Here is a 21,398-nt window from a genome sequence, read left to right on the forward strand (position 1 = left end):
GGTGCCATGCAAAGCAAGGTGGCTTCATGCTTTGTGGTAACATTTGCACACTGGACAGGAAGACGAAGAGCAAGGTGATTGTTGTGCTCAGAACATTAATTTCTGGAAATTATGGCTTTTAATAATTATGAAAGGTGGCGATTTAATGATTCCTCCGAATCGGTCCTGTTCTCAGAAGGACATGACGCTGCCAATCATTTTCCTACGACTAAACTATGACGTATAGAGGCGTTTATATTAACAGAAATACAAATGTTTGAGACACCAGTTTTCCATTGTTCTGTTGACGTTTGCTGTGGTTAAGGTGGATTGCAACACAAATTACATTTCAAACTGTCTTCCCTGGAAAAGTTTTAAAATGTTAGTTTTTAAGATGTATAAAAAGTACTTTGGCAACAAGAAATTAATGGTGGTTATCAGCTGCTTCAGAGATATCTGTAGTTTTGTGCTTTTTGAAGAAACACAGTGTGTCATGTCAAGTGTCCAGTGAAGCTGGCTGCCCTAATATTAGGCAACTGTGTGTGTGTGTGTGTGTGTGAAGTGCAGCCTCTGGCCAAACCCACATTCTTTCATGTGCAGCAGGATGTGGACTGGACTCCACTCCCCTGTTTGGAGTTCTCATATCTTCAGTGCTCTGTCAACAGGCGGCACGACCAGCAAACCAGGGGCTGTTTCCTCGCAAATGAGTCAGATGCAAAAAAAAAAGAAAAAAAACCTCCAAACATAATACCCTCTTTAAACAGGATCTGAAAAGGAACTAACAGCAGCGACACGCAATGACCCCAAGCATCCAGCCGCCGTTACGGAGACGCTCTCCATTGCCAAACTGCTCCTACCTTTGCGTGATACGTTCAAAATCATGTATTGTCCTTATTAAAGCCTTAATACTACCTTCTAGAGCCATGAGACAAAGGTTCAGGCAGAGTTTGTTGCGAGATTCTAGTTAAAAAGGGACATCCTGAGCAGTGTATGTTAACCCGAGTTAAAGACCGGAGCGTTGAGAAAACTAAGAGGAGCACAGAAGCTTTGAGCTCATCCAGTCCGAGGTGTGACGCTCTGTCTCCGTTTCAACAAAGAACAATGCCAGCTTGATAGTAAGGAGACCAAACACTTTTATTGAGAACACTTACATTTATTGAAAAAGGCAAAAAAAGAAAGGTGAGGACCTAGAGATGAGACTGAACAATAAGAGAATCCTACGAAGAGAATCATATCCTTCCACACTAAAGACGCAGCATCCCGGTGCTCGGCTTTGCTTCGGTAAACAATTCAAACAGTGCACGACAACGAATCTCCACTTCCAGGATATGACGAAGAACCGGAGAGGTCACAGGTCATGAAGCAAACGCGAAAAGTCACAACTCGGTCTTCAGCAGCTTCTTGGCCCTCTTCATGTTGCTGATCACTGGTGAAGAGGGACGAAAACAAATGTCAGAGTTTCTACCAGCCGGTTCCAGCTGTTTGTCTTCGGAAGAGTCAGAGCTTGCAGGATTTGGGCGTTTGACTCTAAATAGGATGAACATCCAGCAGATGGTACTTACAGAGATCCACATCAGCTGGCTCATATGCATACATGCGGTTAGCGTATCTTCCTGTGATGTCAGCCCTTACTGTCAGAGAAGGGTCTACAGAGAACACAGGAAAAATTGCTTCAGTTAAAAGCAATTTTAAAATTATTATCACTCATAAATCATAGAAGCAAATCATATTTTCCAAACATTTGAAGCTCTGCCTGTGGCTGCCAAGTTTTGAGCATGGTTTACCATTCCTTTGGAAGAACACCTTATTACTGAAAGCTTTATATCTTTTCTTTTTTTAAAAAAAATACAGATTATATCACTTACCCACAAAAAGGATTCTGGGCACATACTTGCCATCAGGAGAGAGATGCTTGTCTGTGGTTTCGTACTGAAGGAGAAGCAGAAGTCTTTATTAACAGCATTAGCTACGTGTTGCTATTGTAACGACGCTCTGATGTTTCACACGGCATGAATTAAACAACAGATCGAGCCTCGGCCGAGAGATGCGGTTCATTTTAAAACCCGGCGATCCCCAGCGTGTTCGTCTTCTCTGCGAATTAACGAAATGCGCGGGTCTGAACGCACCATGAGGTTCAGCATGATGAAGTCCTCATCAGCCATCTTCTGGATCTCGCTGTTGCTCGCAAAGGCCTTCTTCAGCGCTTGATGCAAACAATACAAGGATTTTCATCACGAGCACTTACTTTTTAGCGCATTGTTTCTGCCTGTATTCTATGTTTAAGTCACAAATCACCAGCCGAAAACGTTGCCCCGCAGGCGGGCCTAGCTGTGCCGACGTTTAGCGCTCGCGGCAACAAGTACGGAGACCAGTCGCTAGTACATATTACGTGTAACTCCAGTCTCACCCAAGCTGTGTGGGCAGTCCTCCAGGTGAAGGATGACCATCAAGGGCTTGTTGCTGCAGAGGTGAGGACAACATTGTTAGAACTGTGCTGCGGTGGTCGTGCTGGCTGCACCCAGCAGGAATACCGCTCTTCTCTGAGTAAACTGCTTACTTTGTCTTGGATCTGAACAGGGCCTCCTCATAGGTCTGAGTCCAGATAAGTTCATCACCCCACCCTGGAGAAAGAGAGGAAAGGGTATGAAATCTCGAGAGCACTTAGACTCTGACGCTGATGCTCGCGTGCAGCCGCACCACCCGAGCGAGCAGCTGCGGAGTCGCCACCACGGGGGAGGTGGACACTTGCCTCTGGACAGAGTCTGAGGGACCCTCTTCTCCTTCTTGGGTGCAGCCTTCTCAGGCTTTCCCAGCGTTGAGGAGATGGTCACCAGGACCAACAGCGCAGACACTAGCAGCTTAATCATTTTCACAGTTTCCTAGAAACAAAGAGAGAACAGTCACAGCTCTTCCGACTCCTGCGAGGCCTTGTGCGCATATTCTCGGCATAGTGGTTCCGGACAGTTAAAACCTCCAAAAAATCCTTCGGAACTGTCTCTGCTGCCTCAGGATGAAATGCTCAGGTGTGCACACCGGATGAGAAGATGCGGTGCCGTGACGCTAAAGAGGAGCTCTGCATAGTCGGAGAAGTTGCGAGTGTCTTACCTGTTTGCCAGCTACTTATGCCTCGACTCAGATGCCTGTGCCAGATCCTCACCTGCTACACTCCTCACCTGAGACCCGGTTTATATTCCAGCTCACCTGTGAGTCCCGCCCCTTTTCCTGCACTGGAATGCGGGAGCAATAACGACCGTATACGTTTACATTTCAGCAGTGATAAAGAGATTAACGTGTAGTTTTGCATGAATTAGCGACCGTAACGTGGTAAATGCTTATATTCAAATGTAGTATTATGGTTAGTCATAAAGACATGAGTTTATCTTTTAAATTTTAATTTAGTTTGTTAAGGAATTTAAATTAGGGTGTGACAATGACCATGTGCTGGCTTTGTTCCAAGGACAGGTAAGCATAAGCAAGGATTCTGATTTGTTGCAAAGACGATTAGTCTTTTTGTCATTGGCCCTTGGAGAACCCGCAGTTTTTCTAAATAAATTTGAATGCACATGCTTTCATCGTGTGCGCTTTGTTTGCCTTTTCGGTTCAAGAAAGAAAGCAATAGTTTTGGCTTCAAAGACAAATATAGATTTTTGACTGACGGTTGGGGTGAAAACGAAAAAATAAATGGCATTTTTTTCTATGCTTTCGCATTCATATCGATAAAGCAGAGCTATATCGTATGCTGGGGTTTCCTTCAGAATCTATGTCATTGCATCTGTTTCGCATGGTCTGGTGAATCCTACTGCACTTATGCCATGCAGACATTTGTAGATAAATCATAAGTGCCATAATTTCAAGTAGGATGTACCAAATCAGGAATTTATACCGGTTACTCTTTTGTTCCCTATCGGTGTGTGTAATAGAATACGTTTACTCAGGATCTGAGCTAAAGCTGTTTTAAAAGCTAATACACAGATTTTATTTTATGGAACCATGGACACAATAAAATGTTAATAAAGTGTAGTCTTAATGAACATCAATTTATAAAAGTTCATGTTAGTTTAATTTTGATGGCAGTCAAACCTCACATCTATGATATTTTACTTCTATTAATCATGGCCCTCGAAATTTAGTCAAAATTTGTCGTCATAGATAGATAACCCAAATTGTAACCATATGAATCATTAAGTTTGATGATTATGCTGCATGTTAGGTGTGTTGTGCTGAGTTTGATAAGGTAAAAGCTTTTTGAAATTGAATTAGCCTGAGATCTAGGCAGTGACTGGAAACGTCATTGCTCGTCACCATGGAGATGCAAGTAAACATTCCTCTCTCTCAGTTTCAGTTGCTTGTGGTGATTTGATTAGTAAATGGGTGGATTTATTTAAAGAGCTGTGAGCTCGGTCAATACCCTTTTCACTGTGCCGTTGGGCTCACAAATTCACCAGGGAAACGTTGCCACTGAAAATGGAAATGACTGCAGCACAGACCCCCCCCCATCCGCTTCTGCATGACAGTTAACTTCAGTAAAAAATACTGTATTTCTGGCGCCGAATGAGAACTTTGTGACGAGTCTTGTAAAATACTGTTAAGGAGGAAGGTTTTGCTGATGTCTAAGTGCCTGATTATAGAATGAGGAGCCATGTGCCAGATAAGAGAAGAGAGGCAAAGCATCACTGAGCAGCGCTCCGCTGATTCCTCAGACACTCTGTCCACTACTCTGGTTCTCCTGAAAGAGGGAAAATTACTGCAGTTCAGCTGAAACAAAACTCTCCTCCATCCCCAAGCCTCAGCCGGGGTGGATAGAATGACCAGCGGTGAATGGCTGCTTTGTGCCCAGCCCAGCGAGAGGGACACTTGACTTTGTCGCAGGCCACTGCAGGAATGAAGCCCGTCTTTCACTTCGCTCAAAGCAACCGTGCCGAAATTTTGCACTGTAAATGTGCGCGCTCATACGATACCTAAGGATGTTGTTCATCTCAGAAACATAACAGTGAATCTCTGACCACTGGATGCAGGACAGACCAACAAAAAACCCACTGAACTAAACACACTAGAAATTTCCACCCATAATGGAGCTCAGAAAGATGTACAGATTTATGTGTACATCTTCAGCTTCTACAAATAAAGTCTAAGGAAATAAGTTCAAAGAAGTTCAGTTACTGTATAGATAAACGGAACTGAATGTTCAACAATTCATTTTTGCAAAGATTTTCTGCTTATAACTCGTTCGCTTCTGAACTGCATGCACATCGAACATGTTGTGACCTCAGAATGGAATCGAAGTGCAGGTTGAGAATATATTTTAGTTGCATGTTGCTTGAACAAATAAAAGGAACTGGAAAGGAAATTCTGCCTGAGCTAATGGACCTTAACAACAACAACAATTATTACTATCATCATCATAACAATGAGAGTGCAGGAAAATAATTAGAAATATACAATAAAAATTAGGACATGTGACATTCAGGAGCTGCAATACATAAGGATGTGAAGAAAGTGGTTGGTTTGACAGTGTTCAGTAAAACCAGCTCCTGTTAAAGCAGGCAGTTGGAAAAGGAATCTAAAGACAAACGGATTTATTGCCCATATGTAGTGATTGTGTATCACCTGCTCTTGTTAATTATGAATATTAAATGATGTGGGCAAATACCGTATTTCGTCTAAGTACATCTAAGTTCAGCTGCAGCTGACTTGGTAACTAAGGTGAAAAATGACATGCTTAGTAATGAGGTTATTTTTTGACAGGCCGCAACTGGAGTCTGTTCAGCACTCAGTGGAGAGCTACGAACATGTGGTGCGGGACTCTATCTTAGGTCAGTCACCTTCCCATGTGCTGATGAGCTGGGGCAGGCGGGTGGGTCGCGAGTTCCTTCTTGCGAGCTTCCGTTTACCCCTAGGGGATATTACATAGTGACAGATCATCATACTCTGCCATCAGATCCTGGGGCAAAGCTGTTGACACAAGTCCAACGGTGATCGGTGAGGTATGGTGGCGTCTGCACCGCCGGAACGCTGAGGTGTCCTTGGCGCTGGTTCATCCTCTGTTCCTAGTGCTGAGCTGGCGGAGAGCTACGTCAATATTTGCCAAGCAAGGAAACAAGGAACTGGGAAGAGCCGCCCCGAGCCCTGTAGGGGCCATCTGGGGCCGGACCCTCCCTGGGCAACAGGATCTGAGTGGGAGGATCCTGCAGGGTGTGTCTCCGTGGGCTGCTGCGACACAAGAGCGAGGGGGCTGAGTGGGGCCCATCGCAGCGTACAACACACACATCCGCCCACATTATTAACTTCATATTGAGCAAGGCTCCGGGCTCTACGATTGGTTGAACGTCAACCGCACGGACACAGAACATTCGTAGCAGTGACAAGGACCTGGAACCAGGACAGTGGTAACGTAAGCAGCGTCAGCATGATGCAAATGTGACGTGTCTCTAAAATGGCAAAAAAATCAGACAGATCTTGGGGGGAAAAATATATATATGTATATGCACACACACACACACACACACACACACACACACACACACACACACACACACACCAACTTCGGGTGGGTAAAAAATCTGCCCCAATCAAAATCAGTTATATGTGTTTTCGGAGCACTTCGCAAAGTGAAGTCATCAGGTCATCTGATCTGCAGCTTCCCGGTCACACTTTGGATGTAAAGAGAAAAACTATGACGGACTGCGCTCCCTTCTCCCCGCCGCTGTTCAGGACAAAACGACCTGCACTCATGTGCTGCTGCCGCTGCTCATAACAGCTTGTGTCACATATTTGCAATTTCACTTTTGAACTTTTAGTAATGTTAACTGTTTCGTTAGGTTACTAAACTACTTACAGTTATTCACCCGTTTAACTATTTAGATGTTTTAAACTTGTTTTTACTGGAGTTGTTCACAGGAAGTACTTTGCTAACTTTACAGTTGGAGTGGGGATTGGAACCTGTGTCCTTCAGTAACAATGCACTACCCCAACTAAGTATATCTACAGACACACACACACACACACACATATATAGTTATATATAGTATATAATATAGCTGTATATAGCAATGTATAGTATATATACTGTATATATATATTTTCTTTTTTCTCTCACTTTCTTATGGCTACTTTTCCTGTTTCTGATTTTCTGGTCAGAGGGTAAAGCTGAGCATGTCACGCTGAGCAGGCAGGCCCACACTTTCCTTTCCCCACCAAGTTTTGGAGTGCTGATTTTCATACAGGAAACTTCACATTCCACAGCAAACCATTCAAGTGCATGTCGAAGGTCCCAGGCAGATGGAGCCAAAAGGGCAACATCATCTGGAAACAGCAGATTCCACCCTTAGTCCCCTCAGCTGGGCATCTTCTGACCTTTGGTTCTGATCCTATACTGTCCATGAAAATCTTCAAGAGCTGTGGATACAACAACACAGCCTTGTTGCAGTCTCACAGCCACACTGACCAGGTTTGTCGTAATGTCGAGAGTACAGACTTACACAGCGCTCACACAAAGATGGGACAGCACTCATCAGCCTGAGGAGATTGGTCCCCTAGTAGCTGGAATCCACCCTTGGCTCCCCTGTATGAAAAATGAGGACCACCACGCTGGTTTGCCAATTCAGAGGAACCTTACACACAGAATTTGTCAAACTTTTGTGTAGGTGACGACATAAGGCCTAGATTTAGCTCAGAGAAGCCCAGAGGGCACAGAGATTTGGTAACCAGACCCGTTTCCTTATGCTACCTGTATAGTATCATAAAGATGTGGCCTTGGTTGACAGAGTACAAACAGAACAGTCCTCACAAATGGTCTTTTCCGTTTGTGTTTATACTCTAGGGCAAAACAGAAGACAAAATCAGCACTTGGTTAATCCACATTTATTAACACATGTACAAAATCTGCAGGCCAGTAGTTGCATATGAATGTGTGTCTGTGCGTTCATGTACACACAGGTAGACACAAGTCCATAGAAACTGTAAGGGCATTTGTGGGAAAATAAAACAGCATTGCCAGCACTTTTAAAAAAAGAAAAGGGAACAAATCAAAGAACGAGGACGTAATTACAGTCCCACATGAGACGAGAAGGCCGATGTTTTCACAGAAAACACTTGACAAGTTTTCCCAACAGGCAAACTCGGTCGTGATTCACAAAGCCATACAGAACTGCAACATGCACAAGCGGAAGCTGGCGTACAGTCACTTTCTGATATGCAAGACTTAAACGTTGACACATGGATTGTAACTTTGTTAAAAAACACTTTCATTTGCTGCGTACAGGAAGGAAAGCAGGCTCAACATGTATGTGCCGCCTTTTTAGCCCATCCTAATACTAACTTTGTAGTGTTAAGCGATCATTAGCTTATACCTCTCAATACTAATATCTCAGAAATACCTTCGGTAAATGAATTCTGAGCAACTGGAATCGGATCAGTTCAAAGTTAGAAAGATTTCCACCTCCTCATTCGTAGGTGACTGAAATGTGTACGACGGAAGCTCTGATCCGTACATAGAAAGCTCACTGCAATAACACTAACCACAGGCACTGTGAAATCCTTGAACTGATGCACGTTCCCAGGCCTGGTGTTAATACTCCACCCCATCCCCCTATCTGAGAAAGGAAACGACGACGAGAGCGCAACAGCAGATGGAATTTCCTTTACACCGTGTCCACTCGCACACAAAGCATTTGGCACATTTACTTGTCACCTAACAGTAAAGACGGGGGTTAACTCTGATCTTACAGTTTACAGCTGCACCAGTAAATTAGTGCAAAATCTCACCGATCTGCAGAAAGATGGCAAAACTGCACTCTTTCACTTCTGTCTCAAGGACATTTGTCCAAGTCAAAGACCACAGTTGAGATCTCAGTGCACGTGTCCAAAACACATTTTGATGTAAAGAAGGTAACAGATGTTCCAGCAGTGTAGACAACAGACAGTGGCCCTAAGCAGGACGAAAGTCCGGCACCATCTAGACACACTGGAGTGTGCGTTGCTGGTTTTCCAGTGAGGTAGAGCAGAGAGTCCACCACAGGGTCACTGGAATTGGTTGTGATGGACCAACAATGGCGGATGCTTTGCGTCCATGGAAACCTCTCTTCATTGTGTTGCTACTAACAAAATACATTAGAAAAATAATATTGAACAATAATATTTACCAATATCCCACTATAAGACAATGAGTGCTGTGGTCACTTAGAACCTCAAGTGCGGAACAGTGGATGGGATGCAAAGTATATGTAAGTTGATGATAAACTGTCGACTGCTAGTTTTTCTGCCATCACAGCAGAAAACAAATTAAAAAGTGATGAACAAACAAAGGTCTCTTTGGAGATGTGTTTTCCACAGATACGAAATTACGATTTCAGGTTTTTGGGCCTTGGCTGGGGGAGAAGGGTATGGCAGCAGGCAAATAGATTTACTACAGATCTCACGGAATTTATCAAAATATGAAAAAGGAAAAAATAAAGAAGAAAGCTTTTATCTCATCTCTTATTTGTTCATTTTAAGCATCGCTGTAATATATGCACTGAACAGACTGCTGGGAAATCAGTGGTAGGTCCAGAAAGAGCCATCGCCTCCCAGTGGAAACACGTTTGGCGGCAGGCAGTCTTCACTCAGTGCGCCCCCATCTGGACGGCACCAGGAAGTGGGTGGGTGAGAAGAAGCGCCTCAGGGCAGTGGTGGCCCATTCACACCAGGGTGGTAAAAAGCACAGTTGCTTTCGTATCGACAGCTTCCCTTCATCATGAAGTGCCTGCAGACTGGACGCTTAGACATGTCTGAAAGAGAGACGCAAATCCAGTGTGAGATCTGCTTGTCTCGCATCTCGTGAGAGATAATTGCGAACACACCAGACACAGAGCTACTCACTTCTACTGACCCATCTATGCAGCCGGGCAATTTTTTTAACGCATCACCTCAGAACCCTGATTAAGGAGGGTACTACAACAGTATTGGGGATTTCAACCCAGCTCCTTCACAAGGTGAGGGTTTCTGACCACTACCATACCCGCTGTCTACTGATGACTACTATGTGATGAGTGTGAACATTTAAGGCTCTCAAGCGGTTAAGTGGAACGATACAAGATGCCTATTTAGTTTTAATGTTGCTGACAAGCAGCAGAGTACAAAAAGGCACCGCTGAGGCCCTTACCTCCTCCACGTCCTCTGCCCCTGAAGTCTTGCTGTGGCCCCCCACCGCCACCCCCTCGTCCACCCCGGCCTCGAAAGCCCGGGTCTCCTCCGCGTCCCCCTCTGCCACGGTGAAAATGGCCTCCCCCGCCTCCTCGGTGGGGACCTCCTCTCACGGGCTCGTCACCCCAGTAGCCCCCGCCGTCTCCTCCACGGGCCGGTGGCGGTGGCGGGCCCGTCATCCTGGGGCCTCCGCCGGGGAAGGGGGGACCGTGGCTACGGGGTGGGGGGGGCCGGGGGTAGTGGGGCGGTCCGGAGGGTGGGTTGTTCGGGGGGTAGCCTCCATTCATGGGCATAGTCGTGTTCCTGTTCATGTTGCCATTGGCGTTCATGTTCATGTTCATGTTCATGTTCATGTTGGTATTCATGTGCATTCCGGGACCATGACCAAGCAAGCCTGTACTCACTGGTTGCCCAACAGTCGCCAAAAGAAAGCGAGGGGGTGAGGAAAGACAAAACATTGATTAGATTTAAGCAGCTCTAAAGTTCAACCACATTAATGCACCAGTTACAAGAAAATATAAGAAATCCCCCTCAAGAGATGTATATACAAGTCTAACTCCAGATTCAATGTCCACCAAGACATGGCAAAATGTCAGATTTTCTTGGACTCACTTCTCTGTTTTCATATAGTTTTGATATTTTCTCAATTTTCAGACTAATCCAGAAAAGTGCACTGGGGTCTTATCTTAAAGTCTGTCCAAAATTCATTTTGTTTATAACTGCAAAGTCACTTTTACCACTAAATCACAGTCAACAGACATCAGTTAATTTAGTTATGGGTTAAAAATTTTTTCTGTAAGTATAATAAATAAAAAATATCCTGTAATAATTTATATTTCAATGTTTTAATGGACATCTAGCTATATTAAAATTACAGCTACATGAGCTGTAAACACTGCAGAAGTGAAATGAGTTCATCTGGTGGTACACTCCTATTTTTTTATTTGCTAGGTGCTGAAATACAGGTCACGCCTAAAGTGCAATTATAAATATGTTAACTGGAAGATGTCTGTATCTTTCAGAAAAATCACAATTGTTCCCACGACAAAGACGAGGACATTGACAGTTTTGTGGTTGACAGTAATAGAAATGTAGCTGATGAGGCTGAAATTCCGGACTATACAAAGGCACTGCAAGCTGACCAGTCGTCTGTTGCGTGGCTCACAGAAGCAGTGTTTTTCGCACCTGGAGGGGGTCCTGCAGGTGGGGCCTGGGGCTGGCTCTGCTGAAGCGAACCAAGCAGCTGTTTGATCTTCTCAGAGAAGTTGGGCTGCTTCATCAGGTCCTCGGGAGACTGGTTATTCTGGGCACCCTGGAAACAACAGCACGTAATGATGCCACTATGAAAATGACAAATAAATGTGTCTAAAAAAACTACCAGTGACCACATATAGCTGGTGGCCTGGTGGTTAAGGAGCTGAACTTGTGGGCCAAAGGTTGATGGGTTCTTGTTTTAGGAAAGCTCTTTGTTTTTATATTGGTTTATTCTCTTTGTATAAACAAGATATATTTTGATTTATATATCTTGACTTCTATATGACAGGCAGCATGTGGCATAGAGCTGCCTCCCCTGGGCACAGAGGTTGTCCGTTCAAATCCCGCCTCCTGCTGTAACATCTTTGAATGACATGCTTACCTTAAGTTATACAACCATCTGCTAAAAAACTAATTCACATAAGGAATAATCAAGAGGCTTTGCTTCTGAGACAAAGAGCAAATGGAGGAGACCGAGACCACCACCACCCCCCCCTTTCCTTACCATTAGGGAGCTGAGTAGCTCCTGCACATTGACGCCTGCAGTCCCGTGCTGCTGGGGACCTCCCATGCTGCCCATCAAGTTGGCCAGGACCGGCGGCAGTTTGGAGCCCTCCATGGGGCCAGTGGTGTGGCTAGAAGAGGCTGGGGTATCCTCAGCCTCCATGTAGCTGTCCTCCAGCGTTGTGCTGTCCTGCTGAAAGGAGTGGGGCCAGTGAGACAAAAAAAAAAAAAAAAAAACAGGTACCAGGGTTACGCAGATCCAATCTTTCTCCAACCCACACCAGCTATACTTAGGCACTGACAGACAAAAAGAAGTAGCCAATGAGGAGAATGGACACACCTCATCCAGGGGTATGAGACGAGGGGCTGTGGGTTCGTAGGGCTCGGGGTCTGGCTCCTGGGGACTGTCAGGGACACTGCAGAGGGGAAGATACACAACAAAATATTTACATACTAGTCTTGGGATTGATATCGTTAAAAATACAAAGACGAGATGTTGTGCATTAAGACACCAGCAACAAGAAAAAGACAACAAGCGTTAATCTTTATAAATCCTCAAATTACAATGATGACATTTACTACTCCTTTGGCCAGGGATAACTAATAACAGTTACTGGCAAGCTGAAGGGTAGACAGGAAGTGGTGAGCTGGGGGATACCTTTCTTTGTTGAGGAAGATCTCCTGCAGGATGCCCATCTCACGGTCCTTCTGAGTGTGCTTCTCACTGCTGTTGGCCCCAGGGGACACCAGGCAACCAGACAAGGTCAGCGGTCGTGGCAATGTCCAGGCCACCTTCTCCTCCATGGCGTCATGGGAGAGACGCCGAGCCGTCTCAAAAGCATGCCTGTCCATCATCAGCTCCCGCCGGGCCGCCTCCCCAAAGTCTTTGATCTTGTTGACATTCACTAGATGAGCAAAGGAGGTCACTCTGCCTTGTGTTCTATACTGATCGATCAAAGTTTTCTGAAGCTCGGTCGAGTCACACTACAGCCCTACATCAGGAAAATCTTCCTACAAAAGTACTTCTCATTGATATGTCTGTGTGTGGTAAACCCCCCTGATCTCACCTCTCTCAGTCTCATCCAAGTCGAAGTAGAAATACTCCTTAAGTCGCGTCTCCTCTGCCCAGCGAACAGTCTTCCTCTTCTTCCCTTTCTTAGTGAGATCACTCTCCTCCTCTCCTTGAGGCTCAGAGAGCGAGTTCGGCTTCTCCCCTGTAACACATACACTTTTCTAAAGAAATTGCTTTCTCAAGATATCCCTGGGGTTCAAGGTTTCAGGTAAAACATGGTATGGAAGTCTAGCTGTTTTGCTACCCATATAGCTACAGTCATTTAAAAAAAAAAAAAACATTCAAAACAATTCTCCCTCTTTCCTTTAATATTGTTAGAATGAACAGCTTCTTTCACCCTGCATACTTTACTTCTGATTAGCATTCATCCTAGCATGCCTTTGAACAATAGTCACTCTTATCAAATCAAAATATGCGCAGTGTAACATTTCAACTCACGTTTCATATCCATTATGCTATTTATAAACTATATACTGAGACCACAGTGTGGCTTAAAAATGATACAGTACAACCATTAACAAATACACATTTTTTATTCCATGGGATCTACACTGGTAGGATTTAAGGGTAATGCCAGTCAGCACAGTGACAGTTTATTTAGAGTATTACCAGCCTCCATGGCCTCAGTGTCATCACTGGGCACGGGAGTCCCGGGCTGCTCCAGGTCTGGGGGGTCATGAGGTGGCGTCTGAGAGGCAGATTGGTCAGGGGACGAAGGTTTGTTCTGAGATGATGGGTAAAGGGTCTTGCTATCCAATGGGCAGGACTGACACATTAAACAGATTGGTGGTCAGTACATGTAGGCATAACCCATGTGTTCTCACCATCCCAAAAGGAGACAGAACCTTTTAAGGGAATTTACCTTGTTTGACGTTGGTGAGAGGACTTTTTTCTTTTTCTTGATCTTAAAGCCAGGAACTGGGGCTGAGTTTAAAGCATCCAGGAAACCCGTACACTCCATGGCTGAGGAAAGGGATTGGCAAAATACAGCAATATAACTCACTGCACTATATTCATAACATCATTTGACAGAAGGGAGCTCAGTGAATATACTCATTCACTTATTTATTCAGAGCACATAGAAATTCAGTGATGAAGTCAATGTTTTCAAGGAATGTAAATGTGCTGGCAAGACTTTGTGAGCCTCTCACGTTGTGCTGGGATGATCTTGACTTTAATCTCTTTAGTGGAGTTGGGCGTCGTGTTCAGGGGCTTGTACTTCTTCTCCACTAAGGGGGCGTCTGATGTTGAAGTACTAAGGATGAGATATTGAAAGATATGTACCATGACTGACCACTAGGGGCAGCAAGGAACACACTCACGATTATTTCTGTAAGCAATTTCTGCCAAGGACAACCAATAGGACAATCAGCTTTGGACCAAAAAGCGTTTGATCTATTTCGTTTTGTTTTCTTTTTTAAACTCTGTTCTTTGCAAAGGCAAAATACTGGGTGATACACCATGAAGATACCTACCTGGGTCTCTTGAGAACCACAGGCTTGATGCTGTATTTGTCTCCTAGCTGAGGGATGGGTGGCGGTTTCTTGGCTGGTAGTGGGGCAGGTGTGTCCACTTCTAGACCTGAGAATAAAAGAGATACAGTAGGTAAAGCCATGGTCTTCACTTGTTCTACTGAAACTGGGGACAAGAATACCTCACATAGAAAACAATTATTGAGGAAGCTTAAATACTACAGTTGCAAAGCATGCATTAATATTCCTCCCAGGACTCAGCCATAAAGGGTCTCTTAGTATTGTTACACATCTTCATTCCACTTAGAAAGTAGGAGATATTAGTGTGTGGCACACAGTAAGGTTCAACATGGACCTGTAGAGCGGAACTTGGCATGGCTGGGGGCATGTGCCTTGGGTTTCTCTCGCTTCTTCTCCTCCTCCCCTGACTTCCCTACATCCCCTTTTGGCTCCCCACCCTTGAATTTCCCTTCCTCTTTCCTCCTCTTCTTGTCTGGTAGAAAGGAAGAATCATCACCTATTACGAACAGCATACTTTCATGTATTATAGCTCATGAAAAACAAGGGTAGGACACAACGCACAGCAGGTCAGTACTGAAAACAATGGGAAATAAGCCCAGAGCAGGGACAGCTGACTGGAAATAGGCATTGGAAAGGAGAGTGATACAGAGGGGGATAAGGAGAATGAAGGTGAATACCTGAAGAGTACACCCCACTGGAAGCAGCAACGCCCTGGGAACGGATGATCGCCATCCAACCATCCACCAACACGGTCGCCAGCTTCCTTAACTCTAAAGGCAGCACATTGACTCTTAGGTCACATTCCCAGAGTTTGTCACACATAAACAGAGTACAGAAAAACTTCACAGAAGGTTAAGATTTAGCTTTGTCACTAAAGACTGTCTCTACCTTCAGTTTCTCCACTTTTGCTGAGCTGCTTGACCAGTTTGGCCGTATTGTTCTGAGAAAAAAGCCGCAAAATAGTTTAATGAAAAACGGGGGGATTTGTAGGTGAGGTTCTGTACAGTCAATATGTGTGTCATTCACTCATTGTTCTCAGACTGCTCCATAAGCAAAATTACTATTAGCAGTCAAATGTTATGCTTCCCAATGCTGGAAACAGATTTTGGGTTTTTCCCTGGTGTGGCAGGAAGAGCAGCACCTGTTTGAGGTGGTCCACTGTGAGGGGAAGCTTTTGCAGTGTGAGCAGGATGAGCTGCAGCAGGGGGGTGTTGGTGGTTGTTTTGGAGTACGTCAGCCATCCATTCAGCAGCTTGTAGCCCCCCACTCGGATAAACCTGCAATGTGATATTAACGTGACACCGAGGCTAAACATAAATGCATAAGACAGCGGATGCTGATCAGTCATGATTTTAAAAATGCCATTTTTGACAAAATCATAGTCAGTCAAAACATTTACTTACAACTCATACATGTAATTAAAAGTGTTTGTGTGAAGTCTGTAGAAAGGCAAGTGAATTCACCTGATCAGGACATCGTGAGATTTGGTCTGGAGTAAGATATTGAGATACATGCATCGACTGACCATCTTCTGGGAAGTTTTCATTAAACTGGAAGAGTAGGAGAAACATTTCTGTACAACTCACACAGAGTGAGCTCTCACACTTAGACAGGATTCTCAAACTGGCCTGGAATAACACTGTAATTCACTGGTTACGTACTACCAGAGTCTAGCACAATACCCAGCATGCACTGCAGCACTGCTTGCATGGCTGCCTGTAGCGAATGAGAGAAGCAAAAAAGAGAGAGTTCCTGCAAGGCTGCTCCACAATACCTGAATACTTTGGTGACCCCCTCCGGGCTGCGAAGTTCTCCCTCCTTCCCCAGGAGGCTCTCCACTCCCTTCAGCACCTCCCGTGGATCCACAGGCCCCATTCCTGCAAAACACGGGCACAATCCACAACTAATGTTACACATCAGTATGAGATCAAATGAGAAACATGCCAGTATAACCATTCATTGATTGCACCCTACAGTTATGGTGACTATGGGGGTTGCAGTGCATGAACTCTGCCAACATCAGCATGGTCAACATTGAGTCAACAAGCATGAAACATTGCTACAGATTATAAATATGTAAGAGTATGAGTATATTTCAGCATTTACAGCCTTGCAACCATCACACAAGTTACATGTATACTTCTGTATACTTCAGGGTCCATGTATTTTCCATCTTTCTTGTTTCACTGATATGAGCTGCTCTGCAATAAAAATGGTTCTGAAAACCAAGAATAAGCCAACATTTTAACTGATGTTCACGTTTTTTTTTTTTACATACAAACACCATCTTTTGTCTCACTGGGGCTGAGAAGTTGTTATATGAATCGTCAAATTCTATATTTTCAGAACAGAGAACATTTGAAACTTTTTCATTAAAAAACAGTTTGAGAAAAAAAATTCTCTAAATTTTGAAAACAACACCCAGTTATATTGTCTATTAACAAAACTGTATTTCCAAATACTGTTACAAATGCAATTAAGGGAAAAACTGAATAGGAAATAAAGAGAAGGGCAGATTTTCCTTGCTGCTCATACATTTTCATAACACCAAAGAATACCTAACTGAACTGAGCAATGTGCAGGAATATTGGATCATGTGTCCACTTTATGTCAAGCAAGACTTCACCATACTGTCTCTCAGCAACCTCTACTGAACCAAGGACTAGCCATTTGTGCAAATGTGTGCTCTGTTTTTGGAGAAATGACTGCAATATTAGCATGTGTTGTCATATTCCATACTTGTATCATTTTTTTAACAGTGGTTATTGTTTACTGTATACAAACCTTGCCATTAGGTTAAAAAATGTCAGTTTCTCTGACATCAATGTATGTGATTTGAAAATGTTTTGGTAATCAAGACTTTAAAAAGCACGATCCATCAGTGTACAATGTATTTTCAATCCCTTCATCACATGCACATATGTATTATTCATAGTCAGAAATAAGTTAAACAAATATTGTGCATAATGCATCTCAAACTTTTTAAACCTGAACCACTCATTTCCTGTAGTGACAAGACTTCAAAGCTGTATTTCATAATACACTACATCTAAATGTGTTTTTATGAAGATAAATGACAATGAATAATCTGTCATAATTTTGACAGCACAGACAAAACTCTGAAACGAACAGGATGGACTGGTTAACTGATACTGGTGATAAAAGCATATCAGAATGTCACTGTAGGGCTTTCATAGCAGGTTATATTTTGAGAGTAAACATATAATGGCAATATATATATATACTCTTCATTTTCTTTTTCCAAGAAAAAGAACTATAAAGCAAAAGCCAAAAACCTGCCAAATACCAGGCATGACAATAGATCAGTGTTAGTAGTTTCAAGAAATCTGCACACATGGAATTTAATTTTTGGAAAACTCTATATAACAGATCAACAGGAGGCCATCTGCTTAACCTAACAAATTCATCTTGTATGTATCTGAACTACCATTCTGCTCAAGTTGGAGCCATCAGGACTCAATGGCCCTCTGCAGTAATTACCCCCCCCCCCCCTGATTTACCACTGAGACTCTATGAGCTCCTTGTCGCCCCTTAGTGAACTAGACAGCCACACATTAGTCAACCAGCCCCACAAAGCAACGTTTCCTGCAGATCCTTCCTATGAAAAGATCACTCATTTCTACACTTCTCCATACATTTATTTCAAAAAGGTGAATGCTTGTAAGTTTGATTTTTCCATCTAAATTTTACATTTTTTTTCATCGATGTAAACTCAAAGTAGCAATTTGACATAGTGTTGTTTACTGACTAGTATGATTAGGGTAAAAGAAAAGATTTCTAATATTTTAACATGGGTTACTTTGGATAAACTATATTCAATTATTCTGTGGATACATTAAGCTGAAAAAGCGCCTTTTTTGACCAAGTGTCTCAGCCTGTGTACATACCTGGGTCATATCTTCACTGCTTGTACATGTTTATAAGGCATATGTAAAAACAATCATTATTTGTTGATACAGATTAAATACAGTTTTAGCTAATTGCTTAACAAGACCTTAAATTATACTCTTTTTTAAAATCAAATTATTTAAATGATTATCTGAATACCACTTTGCAAATGTCGTCAACATTAAATGATACAATTTATGTGTAACATTTCACAAAATCTATTACACTTACTTTGACACACACATACATACATACTGGCGGTTGCCTGACTTTACGTGGCAAATGCAAAGTGTCAAATATTTAATATCCGATATTTACTTTTGATATAGTATTATTGTTTGGTTATGTTACTATTTTGTTTTTCTCTTAGAATGAATTTCATGATAGGAGTTAAAAAAAAATTTAAACTTGTTTTCACTGCAAAAGAAAAACTACAATTTACATTATGTAGAAGGGGTGTGTTCAATTTTAAAGTAACCTACAGACAGCCAAAATACATGACTGTATGATACAGGCAATACTGTGCGTTCAAGATCAAACTGAGAAGAAAACATCTTAGCTATAGTAGGTGTGTTACAATTCCTGAGTGAGTTTAAATCTGCAGTATTTGTTTTGACATCTTTCTGGATTCAGTTACAAATTTAATGTCTATTAAAAAGTGAAATGTCTTCATATAATCTTCTACAGTAAGTTAACCAAGGCACAATGTTGTCACCGACGCATTACAAACACCTACTGTTAAAAGGCAACATTGTTTCCATATCACATGATACCAATAAATCAATAATCGCAAGAAAAAAAAAAAAAAACTTAAAAACAAAAGGCTATAGAGGAAGGCCATCTGATCTGCGGGGAGCGGCGGGCTTTCTCATCACAACTCTACTACGGGTGAAACCAGGAAAATAACACCATTCCTATACAGTAGTAGTCAATGTGTCTGACAGAATATTTATATGTATAGTCTACGTCACATCTTTAAACGAACACATAACCGTTTTCTCGCCATACATTTTCGTGGCGGTCGCGTCGCGCTGTTCGGAGTCGGTGATCAACGGCTCGCGCGGGCGCTCGAGCGCACACTTTCCGTCATTTTGTTTCAGCCCGTCTCGCGCCTTGTGCGACCCCGACGAAAACAACAGCTCGACCGCCATTTTGAGACCGCCGCTCACTCCCGACAAATAATATTACCATCCCTCTCACTCACACAAACGCAGTTTTGCAATCTTTATCGTCAGATTGCTGTTTTATTGGATTGTTCTTCCGACGTTAATAATATCTTATTAGTTTCGGCTAGCGAAGACTCGCACTTGACATTAGCTAGCTAGCCAGCTGCTTTGGAACAGAGCTCCTAGTTGACGTATCATTTTTCCATTCATTACAAGGCATCCAGCAAAGGCTCTTCGAGGAAAAAGAAACCTTTCAGTGTAGGCTGTGGATCTGCCGGGACCTTAGGGAAAGATTCCGGAGGCTTTGACAAAACGACACAAATTCCTGTCTGAATGTGAGGCAATCTTTATGGGCAGATTGCTTATAGCTAACTAGCTAAGCCATTCTGTAATACGTACAGCCGTCTCACACACGAAGACGCCGAGCTTTTTACCGTTATGAACGACCAGCCTCGACGTCTTCATTGTGTGAGCTCATAAATTACAGTATCCGATGGTCACATTTCATTTCATCCAGACTGCAAATTATAGACCATCTATATTCATATTTATACTTATTGCAAGCTAGATGGCTATATGTCTTATATAGAACATCCATAAAAAACAAGGTGGCTGGTTGATACGATGCATTATATTTTAGATGTCTTTGAAAATCCGACACTTACTATCAGTATCTCCTTTCCACGTCTCTGGTAAAATGAATTGTATTAACAGCTAATATTTGCTGTTTTTAGAGCACAATCTAATTAGCTAATAAGCTCATGATTATCTAACCATCTGGCTGAATCATATTAAGCGAACTTGTTACTTCAAAATTGGCTTTTTTGCCATTTATGGGCGGGTTTTTGATCAAGGCAAGCTTGTCCTTCAGGAACAAAATGTGGATACAAAAAGTCATAAAAAAAACGTCCATAAAATGGAGGGAGCAAAAAGGCAGCTTTGTCTTCACTGTCCTCGCAGATCCATCTTCAAGAAAAAAAATGTATAAGACCTGTAACAGAGAAATCATAAACAACGAATCAGTGACAAAATCACCAATCAAACACATCAGGCTAATATTTAGCGTCCTCTGAGGGATATATTGTAAATGCGCAACGGTTTTCTATAGATCCTAAAGAAAACCTTGAGCTGTACACTCACCTCTAAGCAAATCCTGAAATGAGCTGAGGGAGGAGGGGATTTCTATTATATACCCAATGACGCGCGTGCCGCCTGACACGCGGGCTCGGCAGGACCCGAGCGGCCGCGCGAGGATGTGTCCTGGCGCGCTTCTGTTTCGAACTGCACACTGAAGCATCTAATACTGCAAATTATCGAAGAAACATATGCACTCTTCACAAGCCTCCGGAATTATTATTCTTTGAGTTGCACACCTATTAAGCAGCTAAGGTAACCGATGTTCATAATGTATATTGTACACACATATAGTAAGCATAATACAGAAGGAAAAGATAGGTGTCATATCAGACTGACTTGGAAATGGTTGTAAATGCACAAAAATTGAAAAGCAATCAGTATGATTATGCATATTACTACCATGCACAAATTGCATCGCATTTATTCTTTTAAAACATGATGCAGAGTTTTGCAGTGGCAGAACAACTTCTCATGAGAGTAATATTATCCGTGGTGTTATAGGCAAACTGGGGGGCATGCTTGTTCGAATATTGCTGGACACTCTTACCTCTTTGTTACGCCTAACTAAGGCTTTTTGCAAAACTTAACAGGTGCAATATGTACTATGGAATTAATTAATTTATTAGATTTTGTCCATTAGTGTAATTCGATTCAGTGACATGATTCGTTAATAATTTTACGTCTGGGTATTTATACAATTACATG

General features: G+C 42.8%; 2 protein-coding genes across 4 annotated transcripts; both read right to left on the minus strand.

Annotated features, from left to right (window-relative positions):
• Positions 1–1,116: 1,116 nt before the first annotated feature.
• Positions 1,117–3,154, minus strand: LOC108927383 (anterior gradient protein 2 homolog). Its single transcript, XM_018740647.1, has 8 exons — positions 3,085–3,154; positions 2,729–2,858; positions 2,537–2,600; positions 2,387–2,439; positions 2,106–2,182; positions 1,845–1,908; positions 1,542–1,625; positions 1,117–1,405 (listed from the first exon to the last, which is right to left on the minus strand). The coding sequence occupies exons 2-8, from the start codon at positions 2,844–2,846 to the stop codon at positions 1,356–1,358; spliced, it is 510 nt and encodes a 169-aa protein (XP_018596163.1). The 5' UTR covers positions 2,847–2,858; positions 3,085–3,154; the 3' UTR covers positions 1,117–1,355.
• A 6,037-nt stretch (positions 3,155–9,191) lies between these two features.
• On the minus strand, positions 9,192–20,567 carry LOC108927350 (serine/threonine-protein phosphatase 1 regulatory subunit 10-like). Of its 3 annotated transcripts, none has more exons than XM_029245952.1 (18): positions 20,222–20,567; positions 16,256–16,358; positions 15,945–16,031; positions 15,623–15,758; positions 15,370–15,421; positions 15,159–15,251; positions 14,816–14,953; positions 14,464–14,569; positions 14,140–14,243; positions 13,851–13,951; positions 13,598–13,754; positions 12,984–13,130; positions 12,575–12,821; positions 12,257–12,332; positions 11,918–12,109; positions 11,344–11,470; positions 10,118–10,561; positions 9,192–9,743 (listed from the first exon to the last, which is right to left on the minus strand). In XM_029245952.1, the coding sequence occupies exons 2-18, from the start codon at positions 16,354–16,356 to the stop codon at positions 9,634–9,636; spliced, it is 2,418 nt and encodes an 805-aa protein (XP_029101785.1). In that variant the 5' UTR covers positions 16,357–16,358; positions 20,222–20,567; the 3' UTR covers positions 9,192–9,633. The 3 variants fall into 3 exon arrangements, with proteins under 3 accessions (XP_029101785.1, XP_029101786.1, XP_029101784.1); XM_029245953.1 differs by having other exon boundaries at positions 11,918–12,106; positions 19,399–20,567; XM_029245951.1 differs by having other exon boundaries at positions 19,399–20,567.
• Between the last annotated feature and the right edge of the window lie 831 nt (positions 20,568–21,398).

This window comes from Scleropages formosus, chromosome 18, assembly GCF_900964775.1.
Source record: "Scleropages formosus chromosome 18, fSclFor1.1, whole genome shotgun sequence".
Taxonomy (NCBI): domain Eukaryota; kingdom Metazoa; phylum Chordata; class Actinopteri; order Osteoglossiformes; family Osteoglossidae; genus Scleropages; species Scleropages formosus.